A 22,085-nucleotide genomic window follows, 5' to 3' on the forward strand; every position below is an offset into this window, starting at 1 on the left:
ATGCGTTTGCCATCGCAGTTCGCTTAATGCTGCGTCCAGGTAGAAAGCTAGCTTCTAAAGTGGCGGTGATAATGCTAACTCACCAGGTTTATACCTCAGGCAGTATCAATTCTATTGTATGGATACGAGCGTGCGACAAAACAGAAAATACTGGCAAAAACAAGCAGGCTTCATTATGAAAAGTAAGCTGTCAGGAAAGTTAAACAAATAACTAAACGCACAAGGTATTGTATATCAAACAATAGGCTCTTCATTTTTGTTCCTTCACATCTTCTTTGACTTTTAAATTGACACGGGCATTGGCTTTCTGGATCATTTTTGCAATCATCAGTTACGGCATATATTAAACTGCTAATTTTGCAACTGCTTTATACGATTTACGGTATGTTGAAACCCCTTTTTGAGACCGTCATAGATAGAATAGAATAGAATAGAATAGGACTTTATTGGACGACAACAACTGTAAAGGATACAATGTGTGGCAACTTGTACATACAATACATACAGAACACTTTAACTACTTGAGTTGCTAGTATCTAAAAACCGAAGAGACTAATCTATTTTACGAATGGTAATAGTATAAACAATCAGGCATTATGTGCTTCAGGACAGTATGATAATGTCTCGTTTTTTAAAGGAGTTGTATATAAATTGACTGACATAGGCAGATATATCAACAGGACATGATAGTAACAGAGAGAGAGAACTTTATTGCATGACATTTGTACATGGTACAATAAAGGGTTAATGCCCCGGCCCGAGGTGTATATGGTGAGATAATCCCTGAACGAATTATGGGGGTTTGCGGTTCACGTCCCTTGCATACCATGGGACATCTCTCGATACGCGCTTAGCTGGCAGACAACGCCGGGCGATTACGAACATTGCTAGCAACGTTTGATCGTACATACTACGCTCTCTCTCACGATTCCTAAGAAGTTTCGGAGCCCCCCCGTGGTCTAAATATCATCAAAAAGATTTTGCTTTAGGAGAAAGTATTGAATGTCGATACAGCGAAATGTCCAAGACGGGGAGTGCCGGCTCCACAGACATCGTGACTTCTGGAGTGTGATGTAGCGCAACTGGGGATTCTTTGCGACTTAGAGCAAGACCGATCGTGTTCACAGTTAAATGATCTTGACACACAGGTCTCACGCCGGAGTTACTGGGGTAGACGACTCACTGTTGATTCCCTCGCAGCTGGTTATTACCCCTAGTGTCCCAGCATTAATAGCTATCCGAGCGTCTCCCCGTTGGATTTCCACCGGCAGACGTGCTCAGCCTCGTGACGTTTCGACTAGTAGCTAAAAGTTGTGGCTACGCAGAGTGTTTGACAGAGCATTAACGCAATATACGCGAGCGCCCCCCTGCTGCCGCCCTAGGAGGGTCCATAATACGTATACTTTACATCTTTGTCAGCCTTTGAAAGGGTACGGGCTATCCTCCATGGGCAGGCCCCGGCACGCGCCCTAAGGCGGGGCATTAACGTTATTATCATATAGCCTACACAAACTGACCCATTTAAGCAACAAATTCCTTTATAATACATACATCCCTTATTCAAGACTTCCAATGCTTGACATAATGACAAATTCCCTTCTGCTGGGACATGTGTGTTGCTATTCAATCCTAAGTTATAGTTGTACATATTCAATAAATTTGAAGGAATGTGAACAGTAATAATGTTTGGATTAACTCTAACATGGACTGCACACTGTACAAAGCATTCCTTTCTCCTGACGCATGACGCCGTAACACGTAGATTCAGGCCAGGCAGGTGGGTATCGCTCCCCTGATTGGTCAGAATGAATCGACACCGGCACCGGTGTCGATTTGCATCGACACTGGTGTCGGTGTCGATGCAAATAGGTACAAAATAGGTGTATGGAATAAGACTTAACACACTAATCAACATAACAAGTAGGGATAACACAAGTCTTTGTATAACAGTCGAGTTGGGCTGATTATGAGTTTCATTACTCTTTCTAATAGCAAAGCAGTCTTTGATATATTTGCCTATCTTTGCATTATGGGATTTGTGGCATCTAAAGATAACATATTAAACATTTCTGCCTTGGTATGCGCGTGTCGATGCCATCCATACAATGAAAACAACACGGCCTAACGTAGCTCTTAGCAAGTGGGTTGTCCATAGGGATATGTACGATGTATGTTGCCAACCTTAGTTGCGAGGAATTAGTTGAAATAAATCAAGGTTACTGTAAATTCCCTGCGCACCAAATTCCCCAGTGTTTTTAGAGCTACAAAGTCAACTAGCGAAGTGCGTGGAAAATAATTTTGAATACCGCTCAGCAATAAGTAAGTTACGAATTAGTTCGCACCCGTTAGAAATAGAGAAAGGGAGATACAAAAAGCTACCTGTTCAAGAAAGAATTTGTAAGCAGTGCACAACGAATGCAGTGGAAAATGAACCACATTTTATTTGTGAATGTCTCCAATTCGATGCCGAAAGAAAAAGACTATTTGAAAGAGTAACCGAAATCACACCAACATTTTCATTTAAAAACGCCACAAAAGATTCTCTTCCTACTAAGATTATCGAATCAATCTATCGTAGAATACATTGGGCATTTCATTTTCAACTGTCTTCAAAGAAGAAGTCAAATCCCGTAGTAATTACTAGTACGTAGATTTAGTACCGTATGTAAATTTATCCACTTAATATTTGTATGTTAGAATTAAGATTATCTACATGTATTTAGATCACATTCATTCATTTAATGTATCTAGTCTTTCTTCACTTGAAATTAGGTCCATAGGCACGAATTTGCAATAAAACATTCACCAATTGCGCTAACACCTGCGGTACAGACTGTCTCTACAACATGCGCTAGATTTCTGGCGGTTTCTAGCGAGGACCAATCAGATGACTGCTAGCAGGGCGTTGATCTCGCTACAAATCTAGTTCATGGGATTCAGAGCTGAGCCCCCCCCCCCCCCCCTGGGGCCGCACACGAAATGCACAACTTCACCTGTATCGCCCATATTAACCTTACATGACTTAGCAGTAAGCGCCCCAAACGCTTCCAGAATCTCAATCTTTCAACGTCTACAAACTTTACGAGCCAGTCTTAAATTGGTCCATTCACCCCAGAGGGTAGATTGAATGGATGAACGCTGCATTTTAAACTTCAGAGCCAACCTTAGATTGGGTTATCAACCTGAAGGGTTTCTGAGTGAAAAAAGATTACTATGACTACGGGTTGGATAACCTCTAAGAAATGACGTGAACTCCTCAACTCGCCGGGTCTAGTCTAGACCCGGCGAGTTGAGGAGTTCACGTCATTTCTTTCTAAGCATTTGTTTTTGAATACATAATATTATATATAACGTGTTTTCGTGATTCTGCATCTATAGTGCTTTTTAACGTACTCTATGAAGTACTACGTTAGGGTAAATTTGAGCAGATGTCGTTCACAGTCCATTCCAATTGGCATTTGCAACAAGTTTGAATCATTTAGAATGCACAAGTAACATTCTTTTTCAAAATTGAATATAAAAATTTTAATTTACTTCAATTCGTTATTTCGGAAACATTGTATGAAAACGACTGTACAAAATTTTCCTTATTCAAAGTATTTATGTGATTCTTTCACTTATTTGAATATTTGCATTATTTTCTAAATTATAGATTTTTATTGTTTCAATCCAAAATTTAAAAAAAGATGCTAATCCGACCCCTCTGTTTGCCTCTGTACAGTTTTAGATTTCACTGCTGGACACCTTTGCAGTGACTTACAAGGATGTGAACATCTGGCACAGTCTACCACCAAACATACGCACACCCCCAACTCTAACTTCCTTTAAGAGATTCTTATAGTAACAGAAACGACCAAAACGCACGGACTGGAATCATGCGGCGGCTTTCATTATTATGATTTTTGTACCATGTATGTGTAAAATATGTGTATAAAGTTAGACTTATGATGTAAAATATGCATCCATTATATGAAAGATTCAAACAAACAAACATTTAATTAAATTCTTGTTTTCTGAAAGTTGGAATGACGTTCAAAATAGTTCCCAAGAGTCTAATATCTTAGACAAACAAGTGCGTAGAACAAAAATATTCCAACAATGCCAACCCTAGCTGTGACTTGGAATGGAATATTGGTTAACAGTTCAAATATACAGCAACAGCACAAAGCAAGGTTTCCATCGTAGTGTTTTGCTTGAAGGTACAATTATCTGGGAGCTTAGTTCCCCGCTGTTGATGGGCAGAGCAGACAGAGCGCGGATAATTCGCCTGGAATTGCACAGGCCCCAAGACGACCAAAAAGCGAAGCATGACATCTTTAATTTAGGCCACAGCAAGTAAATTTTATGGATGACATCCTCTGCAGAGTGCAAAAATAGTGCGATAGGGCGAAAAAACAACAAGATGGGTGACAAAAAAACAAGATGGCTACATTTTAAAAAATAGGCACCATAAAGTTGTGATGAATGTTGTAACAAGAATTAAAAGGGACAAAACATGGTATCAGAGCCAACAAGGCATTCATTCCTGTATCCAAGACATGTACTGGTGTGGTAAAAGTGACACTAGTCTGGTAGACTGGCATCACCAACAAAGTCGGTAACCACACTCATGGCTTCCATATTGGTGACACTTTTACAACTACCCAGTAAACCTGAATAAGTTTCATTTCTACTACTACAGTCCTGGGTACCTCGCAAGTGTCACTTCTACAAGTACAATTATTAGGCTACAATGCAATATATTTGCTCATTTTGGTACTTTATCATCATGTTGACCATCCCTGCAGAAAAAATTCTTTTATTTCTGAATGCGCGCGCTGATGTCATCCATAAAAATTACTTGCTGTGGCCTTAGACAAGGACGCGCAGTTTCCCTGGGCTGTCATTTTGTGGAATACGAGGTTCTGTCATTATTGAGTCAATTGCAGGTAATATAAGAAGGGCGGCGGTAGAAAACAGGGCATTTCTGTGCTGACGACTTTCATGGTACGATATTAGGGAGGAGGTAAGCACCGTTTCTATCCCATAGCCAAGTTAATTTGATTATACGGATGACATTTTCGCGCTGAGCAATTTTCGTCCGTTCCAAAGAAAAAGAAGTTTTCGATCATACTTTAAATCTTGCAAATCAGCTGCAAAACGAACAAATCATGCCGTAAATTGAAGAAGAAAATAATATCTATATATAGAGACAACGGATACTTATCAAATGTCCAAATTCATTCCAAAGTAAGTCAGTGAAAATATGTAAAGGAACAAAAGTAAAGAGTCTACTGTTTGCTGGTTTATTTTTTATTTTTTTATTTATTTGCCAATGATACAACTCATTACACGGATCTACCTAGGCAGCTTTGGGCTGGTAGCGGCAGATCCACAGAGATACAGACGAACATACATCATCGGTCGACGTGATCGCACATGTTCGCACATGTTCACACACGACGGGGTTATACCGCCCCTTACGGGGTGACATACCCTTTCATATGCGCCAGGTCTCCCGTCCGGGTGAATGATGTAAATCACCGTGAGCCAAAGCTAGGTACTCATTTTCACCTGAGTATAGTGAGTTTATCATGCTCTGTGAGTTCTGTCCAACCTTTCTGACCACCTAGATATCATAATGTTAATTTCATAATACACCTCTATATAATGTCATTGCTCGCATCAGTTTGGGGTTACCCAGGGATTTGGTCCACACAAGCAATTGAATAAACATGATCTAGTGGGAAAAGTTATCAACTGCCTGATCAATAAAATTAATCGCCCTCCAGACGTTTCCGAGACTCTCTTCTGTTCAACCCATGATAGACACTCGAATAGCAGAATAGTACCTCTGTACTGTCGCTTAACTACATAGTACATATATGCCAGAAGCAGTATTCCTTGCTTTCAGGCAAGCAAAGAATTGTCACTGCATTTATCGCCCCACAAACATCCAGCGAAACATTGTCCTGAACAGTTGTGTTATAGCTGCCACATCGTTTGAGTACATTTCTCATTAGGCCACAGCAAGTAAATTTTATGGATGACATCCGCGCGCTCATTAATTTTCGCCTGATTTCAGAAAAAAAAAACAAGGTTTTTTTTTCTTCTTCAGGGAAGGCCGGATAGACGAAAATGGGTAACGGTTTTGTTGTAACCAAATCATTGAATGTAGAATTGACACTAGAGACTCTGTAGCATTGACTGTAGTTGCAGAGGTGCAACTAGATAGATAGTTGTAAAAGTGGCACAACTATGGAAGCTATGAGTGAAGTTGCCAACATGGTTAATGATACCAGTCTACCACACAAGTGTCACTTAAACTACACTGGTGCACTTCTTTAAATACAGGAATGAATGCCTTGTTGGCTGTGATGCCATATTTTGTCTCTTGAAATCTTGTTACAACGTCAATTTTGAAAATTTGCCATCTTGTTTTTTTTACCCATCTTGTTTTTTTCGCCCTATCTCATTATTTTTGCAGTCTGCAGAGGATGTCATCCATAAAATTTACTTGCTGTGGCCTTAACTAAAAAAAATGATTGTTTGAGTTTGACAGGCCCAGCGCTGAATTGAAACACCTTAAGGTCTATCTATATTCTAATAAAATCCCCCTGGACCAGTTTAAGGGATAGGGATCTAGTGGGAAGGTTGACCGAATGACTTGACCCACACGGCGCATGGTATACTGAACAATAGATTCTTCAGTTTTGTTCTTTCGAATCTTGTTCTTTGACCTACGACATCAGTATCCATTTTCCGAAGGAGTTTTTCAACTTACATCGTATTTTAACTCGTTTTGAAGCAACAGTGTACACTTTACAGTCGAGACATAATCGCTTTACAGTATGATCGAAACCCTTTACTTTGGAAATGGATAAAAATTGATGCACGCTCTGATGTCATCCATGTAATCGAATCAGCATCGCCCAATCATTATTATGTGACACTTTCCCGAGAATCCCCAGGGTTGGGGTTCTATCCGTATCTCCTGGTAGCGATTCTGGAGGCTAGTTTTACAACTAAGGTTATATCGATTTCCGCTCTGTCAGGAATGTGTTGAATATATGACCGACAGACAAGACTTTGAGTGGCCCTTTCCGGCTGTAGAGGACTTGATCGGTTAGGCATGAGGCGTGCTGATTGGCAAGGTGTCAGCTCTAACATAGCTCCAATGGCCTAAGGACACAGCCATGCATGTAAAACTGTGTCAGGTGGGGGATTGAGGGATTGAGCAACACTCGGGGGTCGTCAAGACGGGGTCGAGAGATAATACAGGAGAGATCTACTGTGCGTGTTGATGACACTTGTGACTGACTTGTAGCTAAACTAGAAAGGTAACATCCGTAAATAACTTTATCAGGTTGGCAATCATTCATATAGTAATGTTCTTTTTGCACAACCAAGGAATAACTTACGTCCAACGTTTCGATGTCTATCAGACACCATTATCAGGGTAGAATGACTGGAAACTACTTCTTGCTGCTACTTATAGCCGATGTAGGTGGCGCTGCAGCAGCAAGAACAGAGACGAGGGGGGATACAATCTGAACCACGTTTGGCCGGCATTCTGGCCGCTGCAGCGCCACCTACATCGGCTACAAGTAGCAGCAAGGGGCAGTTTCCAGTCCTTCTACCCTGATGATGGTGTCTGATAGACATCGAAACGTTAACGTTGGAAGTAAGTATTCCTTGGTTGTGCCTAAAGAACCTTACTATATGAATGATTGCCAACCTGATGAAGTTATTTACGCATGTTGCATTTCTAGTCTTTTTCCAGAAAATGCCAGCTGTTTCTCTTCCAGTAATCCCAAAGGGTTGTCACGCCACTCGCACTATACACTATACCATTAGGCTCGCCCCAGAGGCGTCTTCAAAACAATTAATCTAATCTATGCAACTTGATTCATTCATTGAATTACTGCGATGATCGATTTACATGTTTTGTGAAACTGTTAGGCATATAATGGAATATCCGCAATTTTTCTTGACAAGATAAATCTCTCCCTGTGCATTTTAGTAAATTATATATATAAATGTGATAGTCAGTTTTAATAAAGGGAAGCTAGAACCACCTTAACAAGTACACGAACATAGACAAGTATTGCATGGTTGCTTCCATTGTACCCTATGACAAAAGAAGAAGATTTGAGAAGAAGTAGAAGACACCAGCAAAAACAATAAATATCTTTCCCTGATCGGGAAACATAATAAAGCGTATTGGTTAACGTTAGGTATCAGTCACAACAATGTTTACATGCATATCCAAGTCAGTATGTGTTGCATAACGGGAGGTGCCCAAACACGGTACGCCTTTTCTTGCGCTCAAACTCATGGCGCTCCATCGCTATTTGCCTGAGAGTGGTCAAATTTTGATGACTGAATTTTTTACACATAGATTTGAACAACATACTTGAATAAGAAATGCATTCATGTGGTTCATGAACCTTTCGCGCTGCGTGTTACAAGCGGCAAACACTGTGAGACAATTTCTTGTATGTAACCTTCGAATTTTGTGCTACGCTGGACAGTGTGCCTAACTTGGTACGCTTTTTCTTTACATTTTGCTCTCTTCAGAAGTAAGTGGTAAATTTAAGTACACAGAAAAGAAATTAATAGTATGATATTTTAGCTTTCTTTTGACAGTAAAATCGTGACTGTGTGTACTTCTTGTCTCACATGAGGAAGGCTGTATCTAGAACAATCCAGCTGATGTTTTTACGGGTAATGGGCTGAATGCATTGATTGTGAATGCCCGACTAAAAAAAACATTACGAAAAAAACGACACCGCCAACATCCACAAAACTCTGTCTGATTATATGAAAATATCATCTACATCTCTCGATCAAGTCTTATTTTCATAGACAGCACGAATCATTTGTTACAGTCAAATAAATCTTTGGAGCGTTCTCTAGTCTGTCACCTTCACGGCCACACTCCCTTGGGAGTACAATGGTGGCAATGTTTATGTCGCTCCCTTTTGGTTGCTTTTCTACTCAACAAACATTTGAAGACCCATATTCATAGTGTTTGATAGAGCTTTATTTATGTGTATCATGGCAGTTGTGTGACTGCTTGAAAGAGTTCGTATAGTTAGCGACACGAGCCGCCAATACGCAGAGGCCGGTGACCGCACAACAGTGATTCAGCACTGTCAACATTACTGTTAGAATTCTGTTTAAAAAAAAACATTCAAGTAAATATGTTAAAGTATACTTGGAATGCAAATTAAAGCTGTTTGCATGGACTTGGTTTATTTATATTTCAGCCATACCATAGGTATGGTGAAATATATTGTATTCGTAATGTTTCTTTCTTTCTTTCTTTCTTTCTCCTGTCAAATCTTCAGAACACGGTATTTCCCTTGTTCCTCAACCGAATGACTTGAAATTTGGCACAAGGGTAGAGTGGGCCAATACCCTCGGACGTTTTTTTCATTTTTTCCATATCTGTCTCTTAAATGATTTTATTAAGGTTTTTTGGTCATCTTAAGACCAAAACTGTATATTTGGGCCCCCTGTACCCTGGTATTATAACCGAATGAGCTGAAATTTGGTACAGATGTGCCTTGATAAGTCCCCCATATAGATTCAATATCAGTTTTGGTGTACAGTATAACGAAATACTTATTTTTGCGATTTTTTGGTCATTTTTTTTACCAAAAAACGACACTTTTGGCTCCTGTACCTTGGTTTTAGAACCGGATGACCTGAAATTTAGTATAGGAGTGCCCTAGACATATGCGCACATGGATTCAATAACACTTGAGGCATACGGTACAATAAAATGCTCAATTTTGCGATTATTTGGCCATTTTATGACCAAAAAGTACACTTTTGGCTCTTGTGCTCTGGTTTTAAAACCAAATGACCTAAATTTTGGTAAAAGGGTGCACTAGATATTTATTCAAATGACACATGTATAATTTTTGTCATAGACTACGTCAAAATGATATATTTGGGGATTTTTTTGTCATTTTCAAATAGCCAGAGGGGTCAATGACCTTAAGGTCGTTGACCCCCAGCTGCAGATTGCACCTACTGGCATATATGTCTATTTAATCTAATTAGATAGGTAACCAATCACTTAGCCTGAATCTATATCCTAAAGAGGGGGGGGGGGTGGCAGCCAATCAGCGAGCCCGGTGTTATCTGGAAGAGTCCATTCTTACACGGAGGGGTTCATTTTTTTTAAATTCATCATTGGACTGGTGAAGTCTTTCGGTGGATGCATTTTTGGACAGGTCTGTTTTGCAATTTTACAGAATGTGTGCTGGAAGAGTCTATTCTCGCACGGAGGGGGGATTTTTCAAAATTCATATTTTGGACTTTGGTGACTTCTAGTTTGTCAAAGTCTTTCAGTAGGGTTATTTTTGGACTGGTCTAATTTGCAATTTTACATGGGTGTTCTGGAAGAGTCCATTCTTGCATAGAGGGGGCTTTTTTTAAAAATCCATTTTTTGGACTTTAGTGATTATGTCAAAGTCCTATTTTAGCGGATGTATTTTTGGACTGCTCTACTTTACATGGAAGAGTCCATTTTTTGCACACGGAAGGGGGATTTTTTCAAATTCAGTTTTGAACGGGTGATGATTCAAAATTCAATTTTAGTGGAAGTGTTTTTAGACTGGTCTATTATACCTTTTTATGCACTGGGACCTTTTTTGCTAAATTCAATTTTGGATTTGGTTTCTTATTCAAAAGGCCAAGGTTTCAGTGGGAGTATTTCTGGACTGGTCTATTGTGCAAATTCACATAGGGTGCACTCGGAGTCCATTCTTGAATGGGGGAATTTTGTAAGACTCATTTTTGGGTTAAACCGTCATTAGTAAAAGTGATTTTTCAAATGGGTGATTTTGAAATAGCCTATTGTTGCATGGGGAGGGAGATGGCTGAAATATGCTGTATTTGCTCTCAAGCAAATGTCGGCCTTTCTACTTACCTTTGTAATCAGCGTAGTCAGTGGCAACAAACACGGCGTACTTATGGATAATAAGATCAGCAAAAAATCCGTACCATCTTACGACGGGAACCGTCTTAGGGCGGCCCCCGTTATATACTGGCCTTAGCGTATCATTGACAGTATTTTAGCTCAGGTAAACTTTGGGGCCGACAAAGTAGTGATTTTGGTTCGTTAACCCAACCGCACAACGGTTGGTCAAAGCAAAGGATAACTTCTTCCAAACAACTTCCAAAAGATCACAAAAGAAACTATTAGACCGTAGATTTGCATCATTCAATAAACACTTATTGTACTTAAGTTAAAGTTGCCCGCAAGTCTGTAACAAATGCTTATGGGCTCCCATCTCCATTTCTGTAGCACTTGGGCCACACGTTTATGCTAGCCACTACAGCAGGGGGCTAGTCCGCTGGTAGTGATGTACCCATACTCTTTCTCCTTAGTGCAGGGTTCTAAGCAGAGAAAGCAGCATGTAGTAGGGCTGGGTACCGGTACGGTGTACCGGTACAAAACCGGTTTTTCTCATTGGACCGGTCCAGAAAAACCGGACCTGAAATAATTCGTTGGACCGGATGTTGGACCGATTGGAAAATGAACTGATTATATGATAAGGCATTCACACATTTTCGGGGTTACCGTTCTAGGCAAATAACAAGAGCGAAGCAGAGTAGACTCTATAGTCATTTTGCCAAATTTTGCAGTCAATCTTATAGAGGAAGTTAGCCTTGTAGGATTTTTAAAACGGCTGTGGGAGTCGAATACTACACAAAACAGATTTCTTTGTAGCAAAATGGACCATTGTTTTGAGTATCGTCCATGCACAAGTTTCCACATACTGAATCAGGTCCAGGTTCAGGTCCGGACCTGGACCTGATCCTCTGGACCTGAACCGGACCTGGACCTGAATTTTCTGTACCGGTACCCAGCCCTAGCATGTACCCTTTTAAAAGTCTTTGTAGGACTCGGCTGGGGATCGAACTCTCGACCTACTGAATGCAAGGCGAACATTTCCGGAGGTATTTTATCCTTGGTCGAACGCATTGGCCTTTTCGAAAGAGTAAAAAGAAATAATAGCATCGTTACAATAAAATATTTGTTGCCAAAGGGCGCAAATACTGTTTTGTACATTGGCTTTTCCACTCCTCTAGCACCATTACACATAAATGTTACAGTCTGTGGATTTATTCTTCCGCAACACCTACTTAGAAAATACTGGAGACTTAGTATGTAGTGCTATGTTTCTATGTGTGTATGATGTATATAACGTTATATTATATACTCTAGTTTTAATATGCTGTGAACTAATTACTGCCTGCAATAAAGAACTTTCAGATTTCGTGTTTAACTGTCAGTGTGATTATATGTAGATAGACTTTTCTATCCGTGAATAGTTTCATCAGGTTGTTACGTCGTTCGTCACTGAATAAAGAGACTCTTTTTACACAACCAATGCTTTATTCCCACCGACGTTTCGGTGATCGTCTGCCCCCTTCTTCAGGGCAATTCTGAGAGACTTTTCTAGTAACCTAAGCTCTCGTCAAAGCCCTTGGCCTGCTGATAGAAAGCCTGAACGACCTGACCTAAAACTGAACGGTAGAATCCATCAATCATGTCAAATGGAAGGAAACCGACGTGATCTAGCTCTGTCGCACAGGAGGGACGTTAATTACAACCGTGGATTTCCCTGGTGGGTCGAATGACACATTGAAGTAATATTTGCTGGCCTTGATTCACCAACACATCGATCAATTTCCAATGGCACGTTCTTGTCCTATCGCAGTTTCCCTGATAAGTTATTTTCTCTGATATGTTATCTAATTCTTATAACCTACTCGGTGTCGCATTGCGGTTGTCATGGAGACGTGATGACAATGCGATATCATTCTCAGAGTCGCTCAGATATCGACAGACTGAAAGACTGCGGTTTTAAACAAGGGTAACAAGGAAAACGATTTGACGTAGGAATCGATTAACAACCCTGTATCTTGTTGCTGGCGTGTACATCTCTCTCTCTCTCTCTTTCTCTCTATCTCTCTCTCTATCTCTGTCTCTCTCCATCTCTCTCTCGATCTTTTCCTCTATCTCCGTCTCTCTCCATCTCTCTCTCTCTCTTTGTGTGTGTGTTCACAATTCATGTGTGTGATCAGTGCGTGCCTCTTTGCGTACGTGTGTCTGTGTCTATGTATGTCGTCTGTGTGTGTACTACGTAAACGTATATGTGACCATCGGTAGGCAGGTGTGTGTGTGTGTGTGTGTGTGTGTGTGTGTGTGTGTGCGTGCGTGCGTGCGTGTGTGTGTGTGTGTGTGTGTGTGTGCGTGTGTGTGTGTGCGCGCGCGCGCGTGTGTGCGTATGTGTATACGACGGACGCTTTAGTTCGCGCATTTCAACGAAAAAAGTGTTGTATCATCATGACTGCTGGTATCTCGATCTAACAAGACTGAACACACGGTGTCATAATTCTTACACCCGTTAGTCGGCGCCATTAAACAACCTGTTCATTGGCCTACACAGCAGGTTACTGACCTGCAGGTTATTGACCTGATATAAACTCATTCGATGGCCGTGAAAAATTTGCAAAGGGAAGCCATGTTTTCATGGATGTCAGACGCTAGACGTGCTGAAGAATTCGAAATACCATCCATACAATCATATCATTATTGCGTAACTAACTTGACAGGTTTGTGTCGTAGGTTCGGAAACCTTCGAGAACCTTCGGTACACGTCGGGTATTTCCGCCAGGTGACGCCAGCCAATCAACGATCGCAACGTCAGTGTTGACCTGCTATCAGGCTCTTTAGACAAGTGAACATTACCCCTGTACTACTTGTCCATTCCTTCTCCAAAAAACATCATTACGAACGAAATGATATTCAATATTTTGAACTAAGTCATTTTTACAAATTTCAGCATTTCACATCAGATGTTACTGTGTTAAAACTGCTGAAAACAATGCATCTATTTACGGAGGGCATAAGAACATAAGAAGGAACAGCCAACCTTTGTAATAATTATTGCACTTCTAACAGAGTTTTGGCTTTATTTTGGCGTTAGACATCAAAGACGTGCGTGCTGTATATTGCACTTCTAACAGAGTTTTGGCTTTATTTTGGCGTTAGACATCAAAGACGTGCGTGCTGTATAGGTGTCTTATGTGATAATCCCCTCGAAGGTGTCATTTCTGATCGAAATATGCCCGGAATCGAAACACGGAAGTTGTCTGCTATGGGGAGGGGGGCGGTTCGAAACTGAAAAATTCTTGAGTTTTGACAGACGTTTTCCCTTTATGTAGCAGTGTTGTAAAGTTATCATAACAAGCAATGATGACTACGGTAACTATACTTAGCTATACTGAAAAAAGAGATTCTCGTAGTTGACTTCGAAGTAAAAGAATAAACAAATGTGATTGTGACGTCGGTTTTATAATTTTTCTTCAAAATTCTGCAGCAAAGATCGGTATAAATCTATCTCAGAGTAGAATAGAGTAGAGTAGAGTCTTCGGTTAGGTAGGAGTCTTGCGCCAGTTGAAACCGCTCCTCATTCTGTTCGGTCAGCATACCGACATGGTTGGTTTATGTGGTCTGTCCAGAGCCTTGTAGTTGTACATAATGGGGTGATCTTCCATGGCTCTATCTAGCCTCATCTTAAAACTGTTTACTGTAGGTGCTGTAACCACTTCTTCTGGTAATGTGTTCCACCATGGCACTACTCTGTTGCTAAGCAATTGCAAAAAGCAACAACAACAACAAAAACGTTTGAAACCGTCACTTTTGTTCTGTGTGTTGAAGAAGGTTGTCTCTTTGGTGTTCTGATTTTGGTGAAAAAATTATAGGAGTTTCACAACTACACGTACTAGTAACGTTACTATAGACAGCAACGCAGACACTTTCATATTGTAGTGAATCCTTACCCAGAACTATTGACTACCAGGCCATCATATATTATCATTGTTCTCTCCCACTGATGTTTTAAAATTGTACAAGGCTATCTGCCTCTGTACGATTGACTTTAAAACTTCGTAGAAAATACTATAGACTCTGCTTGCAATTGGCCCTTGTTATTTTCTTCAACCGGTAAGCCCCCAAAACGTGTGAATGCCTGATCATATAATCTGCTCATTTTCCAACAGGTCTAACATATGGCCCAACAAATTTTTTTCAGGTCTGATTTTTCCGGACCGGTCCAATAAGAAAAACGGTTTTGTACCGGTACACCATACCGGTACCCAGCCCTAGCCCTAGGGATATCCCTCGGATAGGGCATTAAAATATAACTATAACTATAATGTAACTATAATTGTTAGTGAACAGAAGTATATACTGTTTGGTATTAAATCCAATACTTGCAATGCCCACTGAGCAAGGCTTACTGCATGGTATGGTCCCAACAACACTCAATGCCAAGTTCTCAAATCTGACCAAGTGTTTTAGCTAAATTCTGGAAGCCTGAACGAATGTTGACATACTACATTTTGTCCTACACAGTGTCTGGAACTCTTGACTGACTGAAGGGAAAGCAGACGACATCATGGACGCCTTGTTTGGACAGAGGAAAATCAACCTCCAGGCTCTCACAGACTTCTCCCAACTGTGAGTAGGACTTAACCAAGCACATGACCAAGTAACAGTTAAATCAATGTCACGATGGTAGCGGCCAGGGTTCTAGCTAGTGCATTTTAGGGTAGTGGGCCACTACGCTAAAATTTGTGACCACTATATGCTAAAATAAGGGCCACTACGCTTTTATTTTTAACTAGTGTAGTGGTCCTTTGCTATCATTTGCTTGTTCAACAATGTCTAATCAATGTTTGAACAATGAAAAATGACGATATGCCACTCAAAACTGACCAAAAAATCTTTCAAATTACATGTATGTTAACAGAGTACCAACTTTTAACTATACATTGTCAAAATCTGACCGTGGAGGGGCCACACCAATCTACTGATTGGTCACTTTGACACCATGCCATTCCCACTACGCTAAAAAGAAATCCTGGCTAGAACCCTGGTACTATGGGAAAATATAGAAATAGGATTGCTCCGCCCACAAGAAGGGGATTCTTTTAAGTTTAACACACTGAAATGAAGCCGAGGGTGTTAAGGAACCCCTGGATTGGCAGGCAACACTATTTTCCCATAGTATGTCCGAGTGCCCATGTTCTGTTTTAGAACATGGCCATTAGCCCGAAGATTTTCTTTTTTTTGTCTCAAAATGAATGAATGAGTCAATCATTCGCAGGCATCATAGTATGATGCATGGAGGCTACAGACATTGACAGAAATGAATCAAGGACAATTTATATTCAGGATATTGCATAACATATTAAAAAAAGAAGAGATGACCTGAGAATAGAGCAGTGTGAGCTGACCAGTGGTGCAGAAAAAGTATGGTACTATGAAAAATGTGTGGTTTTATTTCATGCAAATGAGTTCATAGTACCACACCTTTTTTCATAGTACCACACTTTTCTGCACTATAAACATAGTAATTGAAGGGCTCTGATTGGCTGAGTGGTAGTGGCCATGTTCTAACATTAATGAAGAATTACAATAATATCATATTTTCTCAATTGAAAGTTGGTAGGGCCCAAAAATTTTTGTGCCTGTTTTGAGTTTGCTGTGAGGCTTTCACTGCAAAAACCACAAACATAAAACCACCATGAACATTTCTGCATCTACAGTAACTACAGGGTACGTACACCATTATACTACCTCCACCTCACAATACACAAGTTCAACACCACCAAATCACAACTACTTATAACGATCCTATATTGTACAATGACAAAAACTCCATCAACAACAGAAAGCACAAACAATGCCAATACAACTGTGTCACTGTGACAACATGAACACCTAATTTTGCTTGTTTATGTTCCTACCCTTACAAAGATGGCCTCTGTCCTCTCCGTGGCCTGTAATAGTGACAAAGCATATCAGAGAATTGTACATGTAAGAATATGCTCTAGATGTCTTTTTTTCAGTTTGTAGCTATAACCTAGTAATATAGGGATTGACATGTAAGTTTGCAGTAGGGAGAAAATGTATTCAATTGTTTGCGGTAGTTTTGAGTTTGTGATAGCACTATAATGTCGGATTCAAATTCTCCTGTGAAATTTTTTGACAAAAGGCATTTGCCTGTGGGTTTGGCAACCTGTTTGCCTGACCTGCACATGACTTTTTATGGTGAAGGAGGGATGTGCAATTCCTTCTCCACCCTTTCGTCTACCGGAGCACTAAGTCTCACAGGGACAAGAACTGCATGAAACGTGTGCACTGGACACGTGTGTCTATTTTCTTTCATAATGTGTATATGTTCAGTTTGTGCTTTGTAAGTACTCATGCATCTTCACTGTAACAGGTGTCACCAACACAACATAATACTGTACAGTGTGCAAATGTATATACAGAAATCTATACATGTAGCACTTGGACAAGGGGGTGGACAGGGAGAAGACAACAAAAATTTTCTCTGTGATTTTGAGGTCACAGTTAAGTGGTCCCCATAAAAAACCATGAACATAAAAGATTTTTAAAACCACCAGGAACATTTCTGCATTGAATTTCACACAAACACTAGTTCAGTATTACTATAGTCCAATATATGCTTTTTAGAAATTTTGTTCAAAACACCATCATAGTTGTAATAGATCATTAAATCTTAGCAGGAAGGACTTCTGTAGTAATTATAATACTTACTGAATGTCCTAAGGTCAGAGTTGTGTCTCCCACACTACTAGCAGCAGTGTTTGTTTGCATGTCGTTCTCAACTCTCGCAATACTGGCCCAAAAATCCCACCAAATTTTCCGCTGGCTCCCCGAGCAATCTGTTTTGGGAGACCGGAATTTCCTTCCAAATCCAAATGACCAGTTTTTGTTGTAACCACAGGGATATTGTGAGCATTACTGGTATGAGATCATTTTGTAAGGGATGTTTCGTTAACGACTTAACTATATGTTTGCTGGGTGGCACGTGGGATTCAGAATTATGCACAACTATAGATGTTATTGTTAGCTTGTTATTATAGTTAAAAGCAAAGATATGATTTTAAAAAAGACATGTTGGTTTAATTAATTTTGCAGAAGGGCATTTATTTTGGTGAGCACTATATGTTATTACAAGTTGTATGCGTCCTATTCAAGAATACATTTTGTACCACAAACAGTGACCTATTTGCTTGTATACTATGAGCCATTACTAGTCAGCTACATGGATCATTACCAAATGTTACTTCTGTTGTTAAACAACGCCAACTACTCCTTGCCGGCCATGTGGCTCGTGGTATTGAACCAGTCGGAAAACTCCTGTTCTGGTCACCCGATTTATGTAAGAAACATGTTGGTCGCCCAAGGCTAACTTTGAAGAACTTTATTGAGTCAGAAACTGGTCTAGATGGCCTGTAACTTCTCACAGTGATGGAAGACAGACTGTTCTGGAAGTCGGACTTTACTTGCTGCATCTCATAGAGGATGATTAATGATGATGATGACTTAGTAAGTACAAAATGTACATGTATTGAGCCAGTGTACAAAATACTTTTCTGAGCCAGGTTGCACAGTGTGCAACCTGAGGCAAAAACTAGGTTGCACAACTGAATTTCAAGTTGCACCACCTACAATTCACTAATTTCTTAAACAAAAGGTACAATACATACATGTTTGGCTGATACGAAATGGAGCTGCCTCGGTCCTAAGTTGCACCCTGTGCAACCTGAGTTTAGAAGTTAGTTGCACCAAGCAAAAAGTGGTTGCAATGTGCAAGTGTGCAAGTGGGTATTTTGCACGCTGTGAGCATAGTTTGGTAGCAAATACTGGAGAAGCTGTTGGTATCTTAGTGTCCAGAATATATGATGAACATTTCGTATAATCTTTTACATGCACATTAACATGCCACGCCAGTCTAGGTCTGTCCGTTATGTACATGCACAAACGATATAATTCATCTGTTTGTATCACATACCCAGTAAAACACCTCATGGCGTAACATACCAGATTTGTACTGAGAATCTCAAGGCAAGCTGCTTATATGGTCATATTTAATTGATGATGGTTCCCTACTATTTTTAGTGTGATTTTAGGTTCCCAAAGTGTAGCTGGTCTCAAGTGCATGGGGCCTCCATTTAATGTCTATCCTAGGGACGGCCCTAACTGAAGCTAGGTACTCATTTCCACCTGAGTGAAGGGAGGAAAGTTACATGATTTCAACTTATTTTGATAAGTGCTTTTCCAGGGGCATAATGTCAGAGCATATTGAGACTTGACGGAACTTCTAACATTAAACAATTGCAGGGTTCGAAATACACATACTTAACTTGCAATTTGCACATAATTGTCAAGATTTGTGGGTAAAAATATTCTGAACTTGCAACCTTGCATGTTGAAAATACCTGGCCTATAGTAAAAATACTGAGGAATTAGACACCTTACTCTTAGACAGAACGACATTGACGTCTGTCTTTTTCCCTTTCTTGTTTTTGGTGATAACTTTCTTCCGTAGCTTCACTAGATGTAATCAAAATTCGCCGATTCAAGCTAGCGATCCTCGTCGCAATCGCCGCCTTGTTGTATTTTGCATGTAAATTTTTCAAATTGCACGCAAAAATTTTGCCAACTTGCAATTTTGCATGTAGCATAAAAAAGTATTTCGATCCCTGAATTGAAAACCTTGAAGTATCTAGAATTCACTTGCATCTCTAGCTCGATATTAGGGTCGAATGTACTGGTTCAGATGTATTTTGTGAGGAACTTGAGATAAGCAATTATACCTACTCCCACCAGGGTTCTCTTCTACATTTTGTTCAACTTGTTGATATCATGTGTATCAATTCAATATAAAAGTATAAAAACGAACACTTTTGAATGAATTGTAATGGGTAGGAACCTAGTCATATACTAATTGGCCACACCAAATTGTTTCCTTGTTTTTCAGATATTTTCATGGAAATTTAAGTTTAGACAAGAAGAGATATAAATTCAGTAATATAAATAATTGTTTTTTTTAATGAGACAACTAACAAATTGAATCAGTGTTGCCTGTACATAAAAAAAAATTATAGAAATCGTTATTATATTTTTGTCCTAGGAAAAAAGTGCACTGTAGACGTACATGGGTATGAATAATAAGTCCATTATCAGTACTCCGACAATTGCCACTATACATTATGCATTTCTAACATTCAGTTGCTATTTCTGGAACAAAATTTGAAAAAAAAGTTGCAAAAAATTCAGCTATCCAGTGTCAGAAAGGAACTTTTGGAGATTAAAATACTAGTGAGTTTTGAAGCCTTTCTTTATGTTAAATTTGTTTTAGGTGACAAACCTAGTACATGTATATATATAGCTACACGACTTTTGTCTCTCTTACATGAACTCAAATATCATGACACAAGATATCAAAAATGGAAGATCCATTGCAGTACCATAGCAAGTGTGTAGGAGGCCCAAAGTCTAGTCATTTTGAGGTCTCATAAAGACCTAGACCCACATATCAAGTTACACACCATTAGTGGTGCATACCTAAACTCAATTTCAGGTTCAGGTCCGGATTTAGGTCTAGCAGTTCAGATTCAGATCCGGACTTAAAGTCCATCATCGATGAGGGGGAGGGGGCGGTGCATATAGAATTGCATGTTACATGTAGCATGAATTGAAATGCACTGTGAAAATTACATGAAAATAATAGACAGCCAGTGTAAACATGAACTGTTTTTTTGTCTTTTTCCAGTGCAAATTTCACTGTCTATGGAAGGTTTAGATGGTTTAGAACAAAAAGAAAGGGAATATAAGTGACAGATTGCTTTTTGCAAGTCCGGACTTGGCTCCGGACATTTAGGTTTTTTTTTTGACTTGGACCTAAACATTTTTAGGTCCAATTTCAAGTCCCGGCTTTAGGTACGCACCACTTACACACAATCCACCCTTAGCAGCTGTATGCACACATACAATGTACACACTTATTCACTTGACAACATATTAATTATAATCTTTTTCAAGTTATTAGCGAAGGTAAAAAAAAAGAAATTTACGACAGACTATCTTTTTTCCGTTTTCCCACCTATCTTAATGGTTTTCCCAATTTACTGATAAGTGCCTATACTATAATCCCTCAGTCACTTCTGCGTACTTGGATACCAGATATCCACATTGATAGGTCAGCCCAGGGCAGTTGGTCCGTGAACCGTTCATGTGTGCACTTTATCATTGTCTGTCTCCATCGCGGTTACCATCTATTCTCTTCTTGTCGTGGGGAAATTTAATATCCCAGCCGACTGGCCCTGGTATCGGTGATCGCTTCATGATTTCTGCGGGGAATTGCCACTGTATGGATTGGTCCTATATTATATAATTCGCCTGTCATTCACGGCAAGGCAGACATTATCCTAGGACTTCCTATAATAGTAAAGCTGTCACAGCATAAGCTATTTTATCTCAGCGATAAGGCACAGAATACACTGCTTTGTACTTCATTTAACTTCGTGGGGATTTACTTTTGAGGTAACGGGAAAATGGAGTTTTCCCGGTGGTTTTAAGTTCCCGGTAGCGCCATAGACTGTAGTCAAAAACTATGGAAAAATGTCCGCGGTGGCTTTAAGTTTGTGGTGAAGTGGCCACTGCAAAAATCGCGAATATAAAAATACCGGGAACATTTCTGTGTGTACTGAGCAAATCTTAAGATAATACATGTAACTTAATGTGATTATACTAATTATAGTAGGTACATATAAATTGGAAAGCATTTGAATTTTAAACATCCTGAATGTGCATAAATTAATATGTAAATGTGAAAGTGATTTGCATAACATATGAAGACATTTCCAAATTCTGCCAAGTTCACAATCATAGGACTTTCACACAATGCAATATGATGTATGTAGAGAGCAATTCAAAATAGATAATCATTATGCTACTATTTTGGCATCCATCTGTCTCGGAAGACAATGGTAGGCAGACGGATTTAAGGCGACCCGTCTGCCTGGCCTGCACTTGGGTTTTTAAGGTGAAGGAGGGGTGTGCACTTCCTTCTCCACCCTCTCGTCTACCAGTGCAGTAAGTCCTACAGGGGCAACTGTATGCAACATGTAAGATGGCCCCAGCAGATGCAGGTTTAAATTTTTTTGTTGTTTGGAGATTCCGTCTCCTAGGAGGA

The 22,085-nt window shown here is 39.8% G+C and overlaps 2 protein-coding genes across 4 annotated transcripts in view; one reads left to right on the forward strand and one right to left on the reverse strand.

Moving 5' to 3' along the window:
- The window catches only part of LOC118405913 (dipeptidyl aminopeptidase-like protein 6), a 239,590-nt gene that overhangs the window by 202,031 nt on the left and 15,474 nt on the right, over positions 1-22,085 (reverse strand). The window contains exons 1-2 of one of the 3 annotated variants that reach the window (XM_035805755.1): positions 17,639-18,413; positions 16,822-16,854 (exon numbers count right to left, since the gene is read on the reverse strand). The exons of the other annotated variants lie outside the window; for them this stretch is intronic. Of the exons in view, the coding sequence (XP_035661648.1) occupies positions 16,822-16,854; positions 17,639-17,698 (93 nt within the window). The 5' untranslated portion in view covers positions 17,699-18,413. Of the gene's footprint in view, positions 1-16,821; positions 16,855-17,638; positions 18,414-22,085 lie in introns of those variants that run through there. 3 annotated transcript variants of the gene reach the window in all.
- Positions 15,423-22,085, forward strand: part of LOC118405915 (bax inhibitor 1-like) — a 50,816-nt gene continuing 44,153 nt past the window's right edge. Inside the window, exon 1 of the mRNA XM_035805768.1 lies at positions 15,423-15,529. Within this exon, the coding sequence (XP_035661661.1) occupies positions 15,468-15,529 (62 nt within the window). The 5' untranslated portion in view covers positions 15,423-15,467. The remainder of the gene's footprint in view (positions 15,530-22,085) is intronic.

This window comes from Branchiostoma floridae, chromosome 18 (genome assembly GCF_000003815.2).
Source record: "Branchiostoma floridae strain S238N-H82 chromosome 18, Bfl_VNyyK, whole genome shotgun sequence".
Taxonomy (NCBI): Eukaryota; Metazoa; Chordata; class Leptocardii; order Amphioxiformes; family Branchiostomatidae; genus Branchiostoma; species Branchiostoma floridae.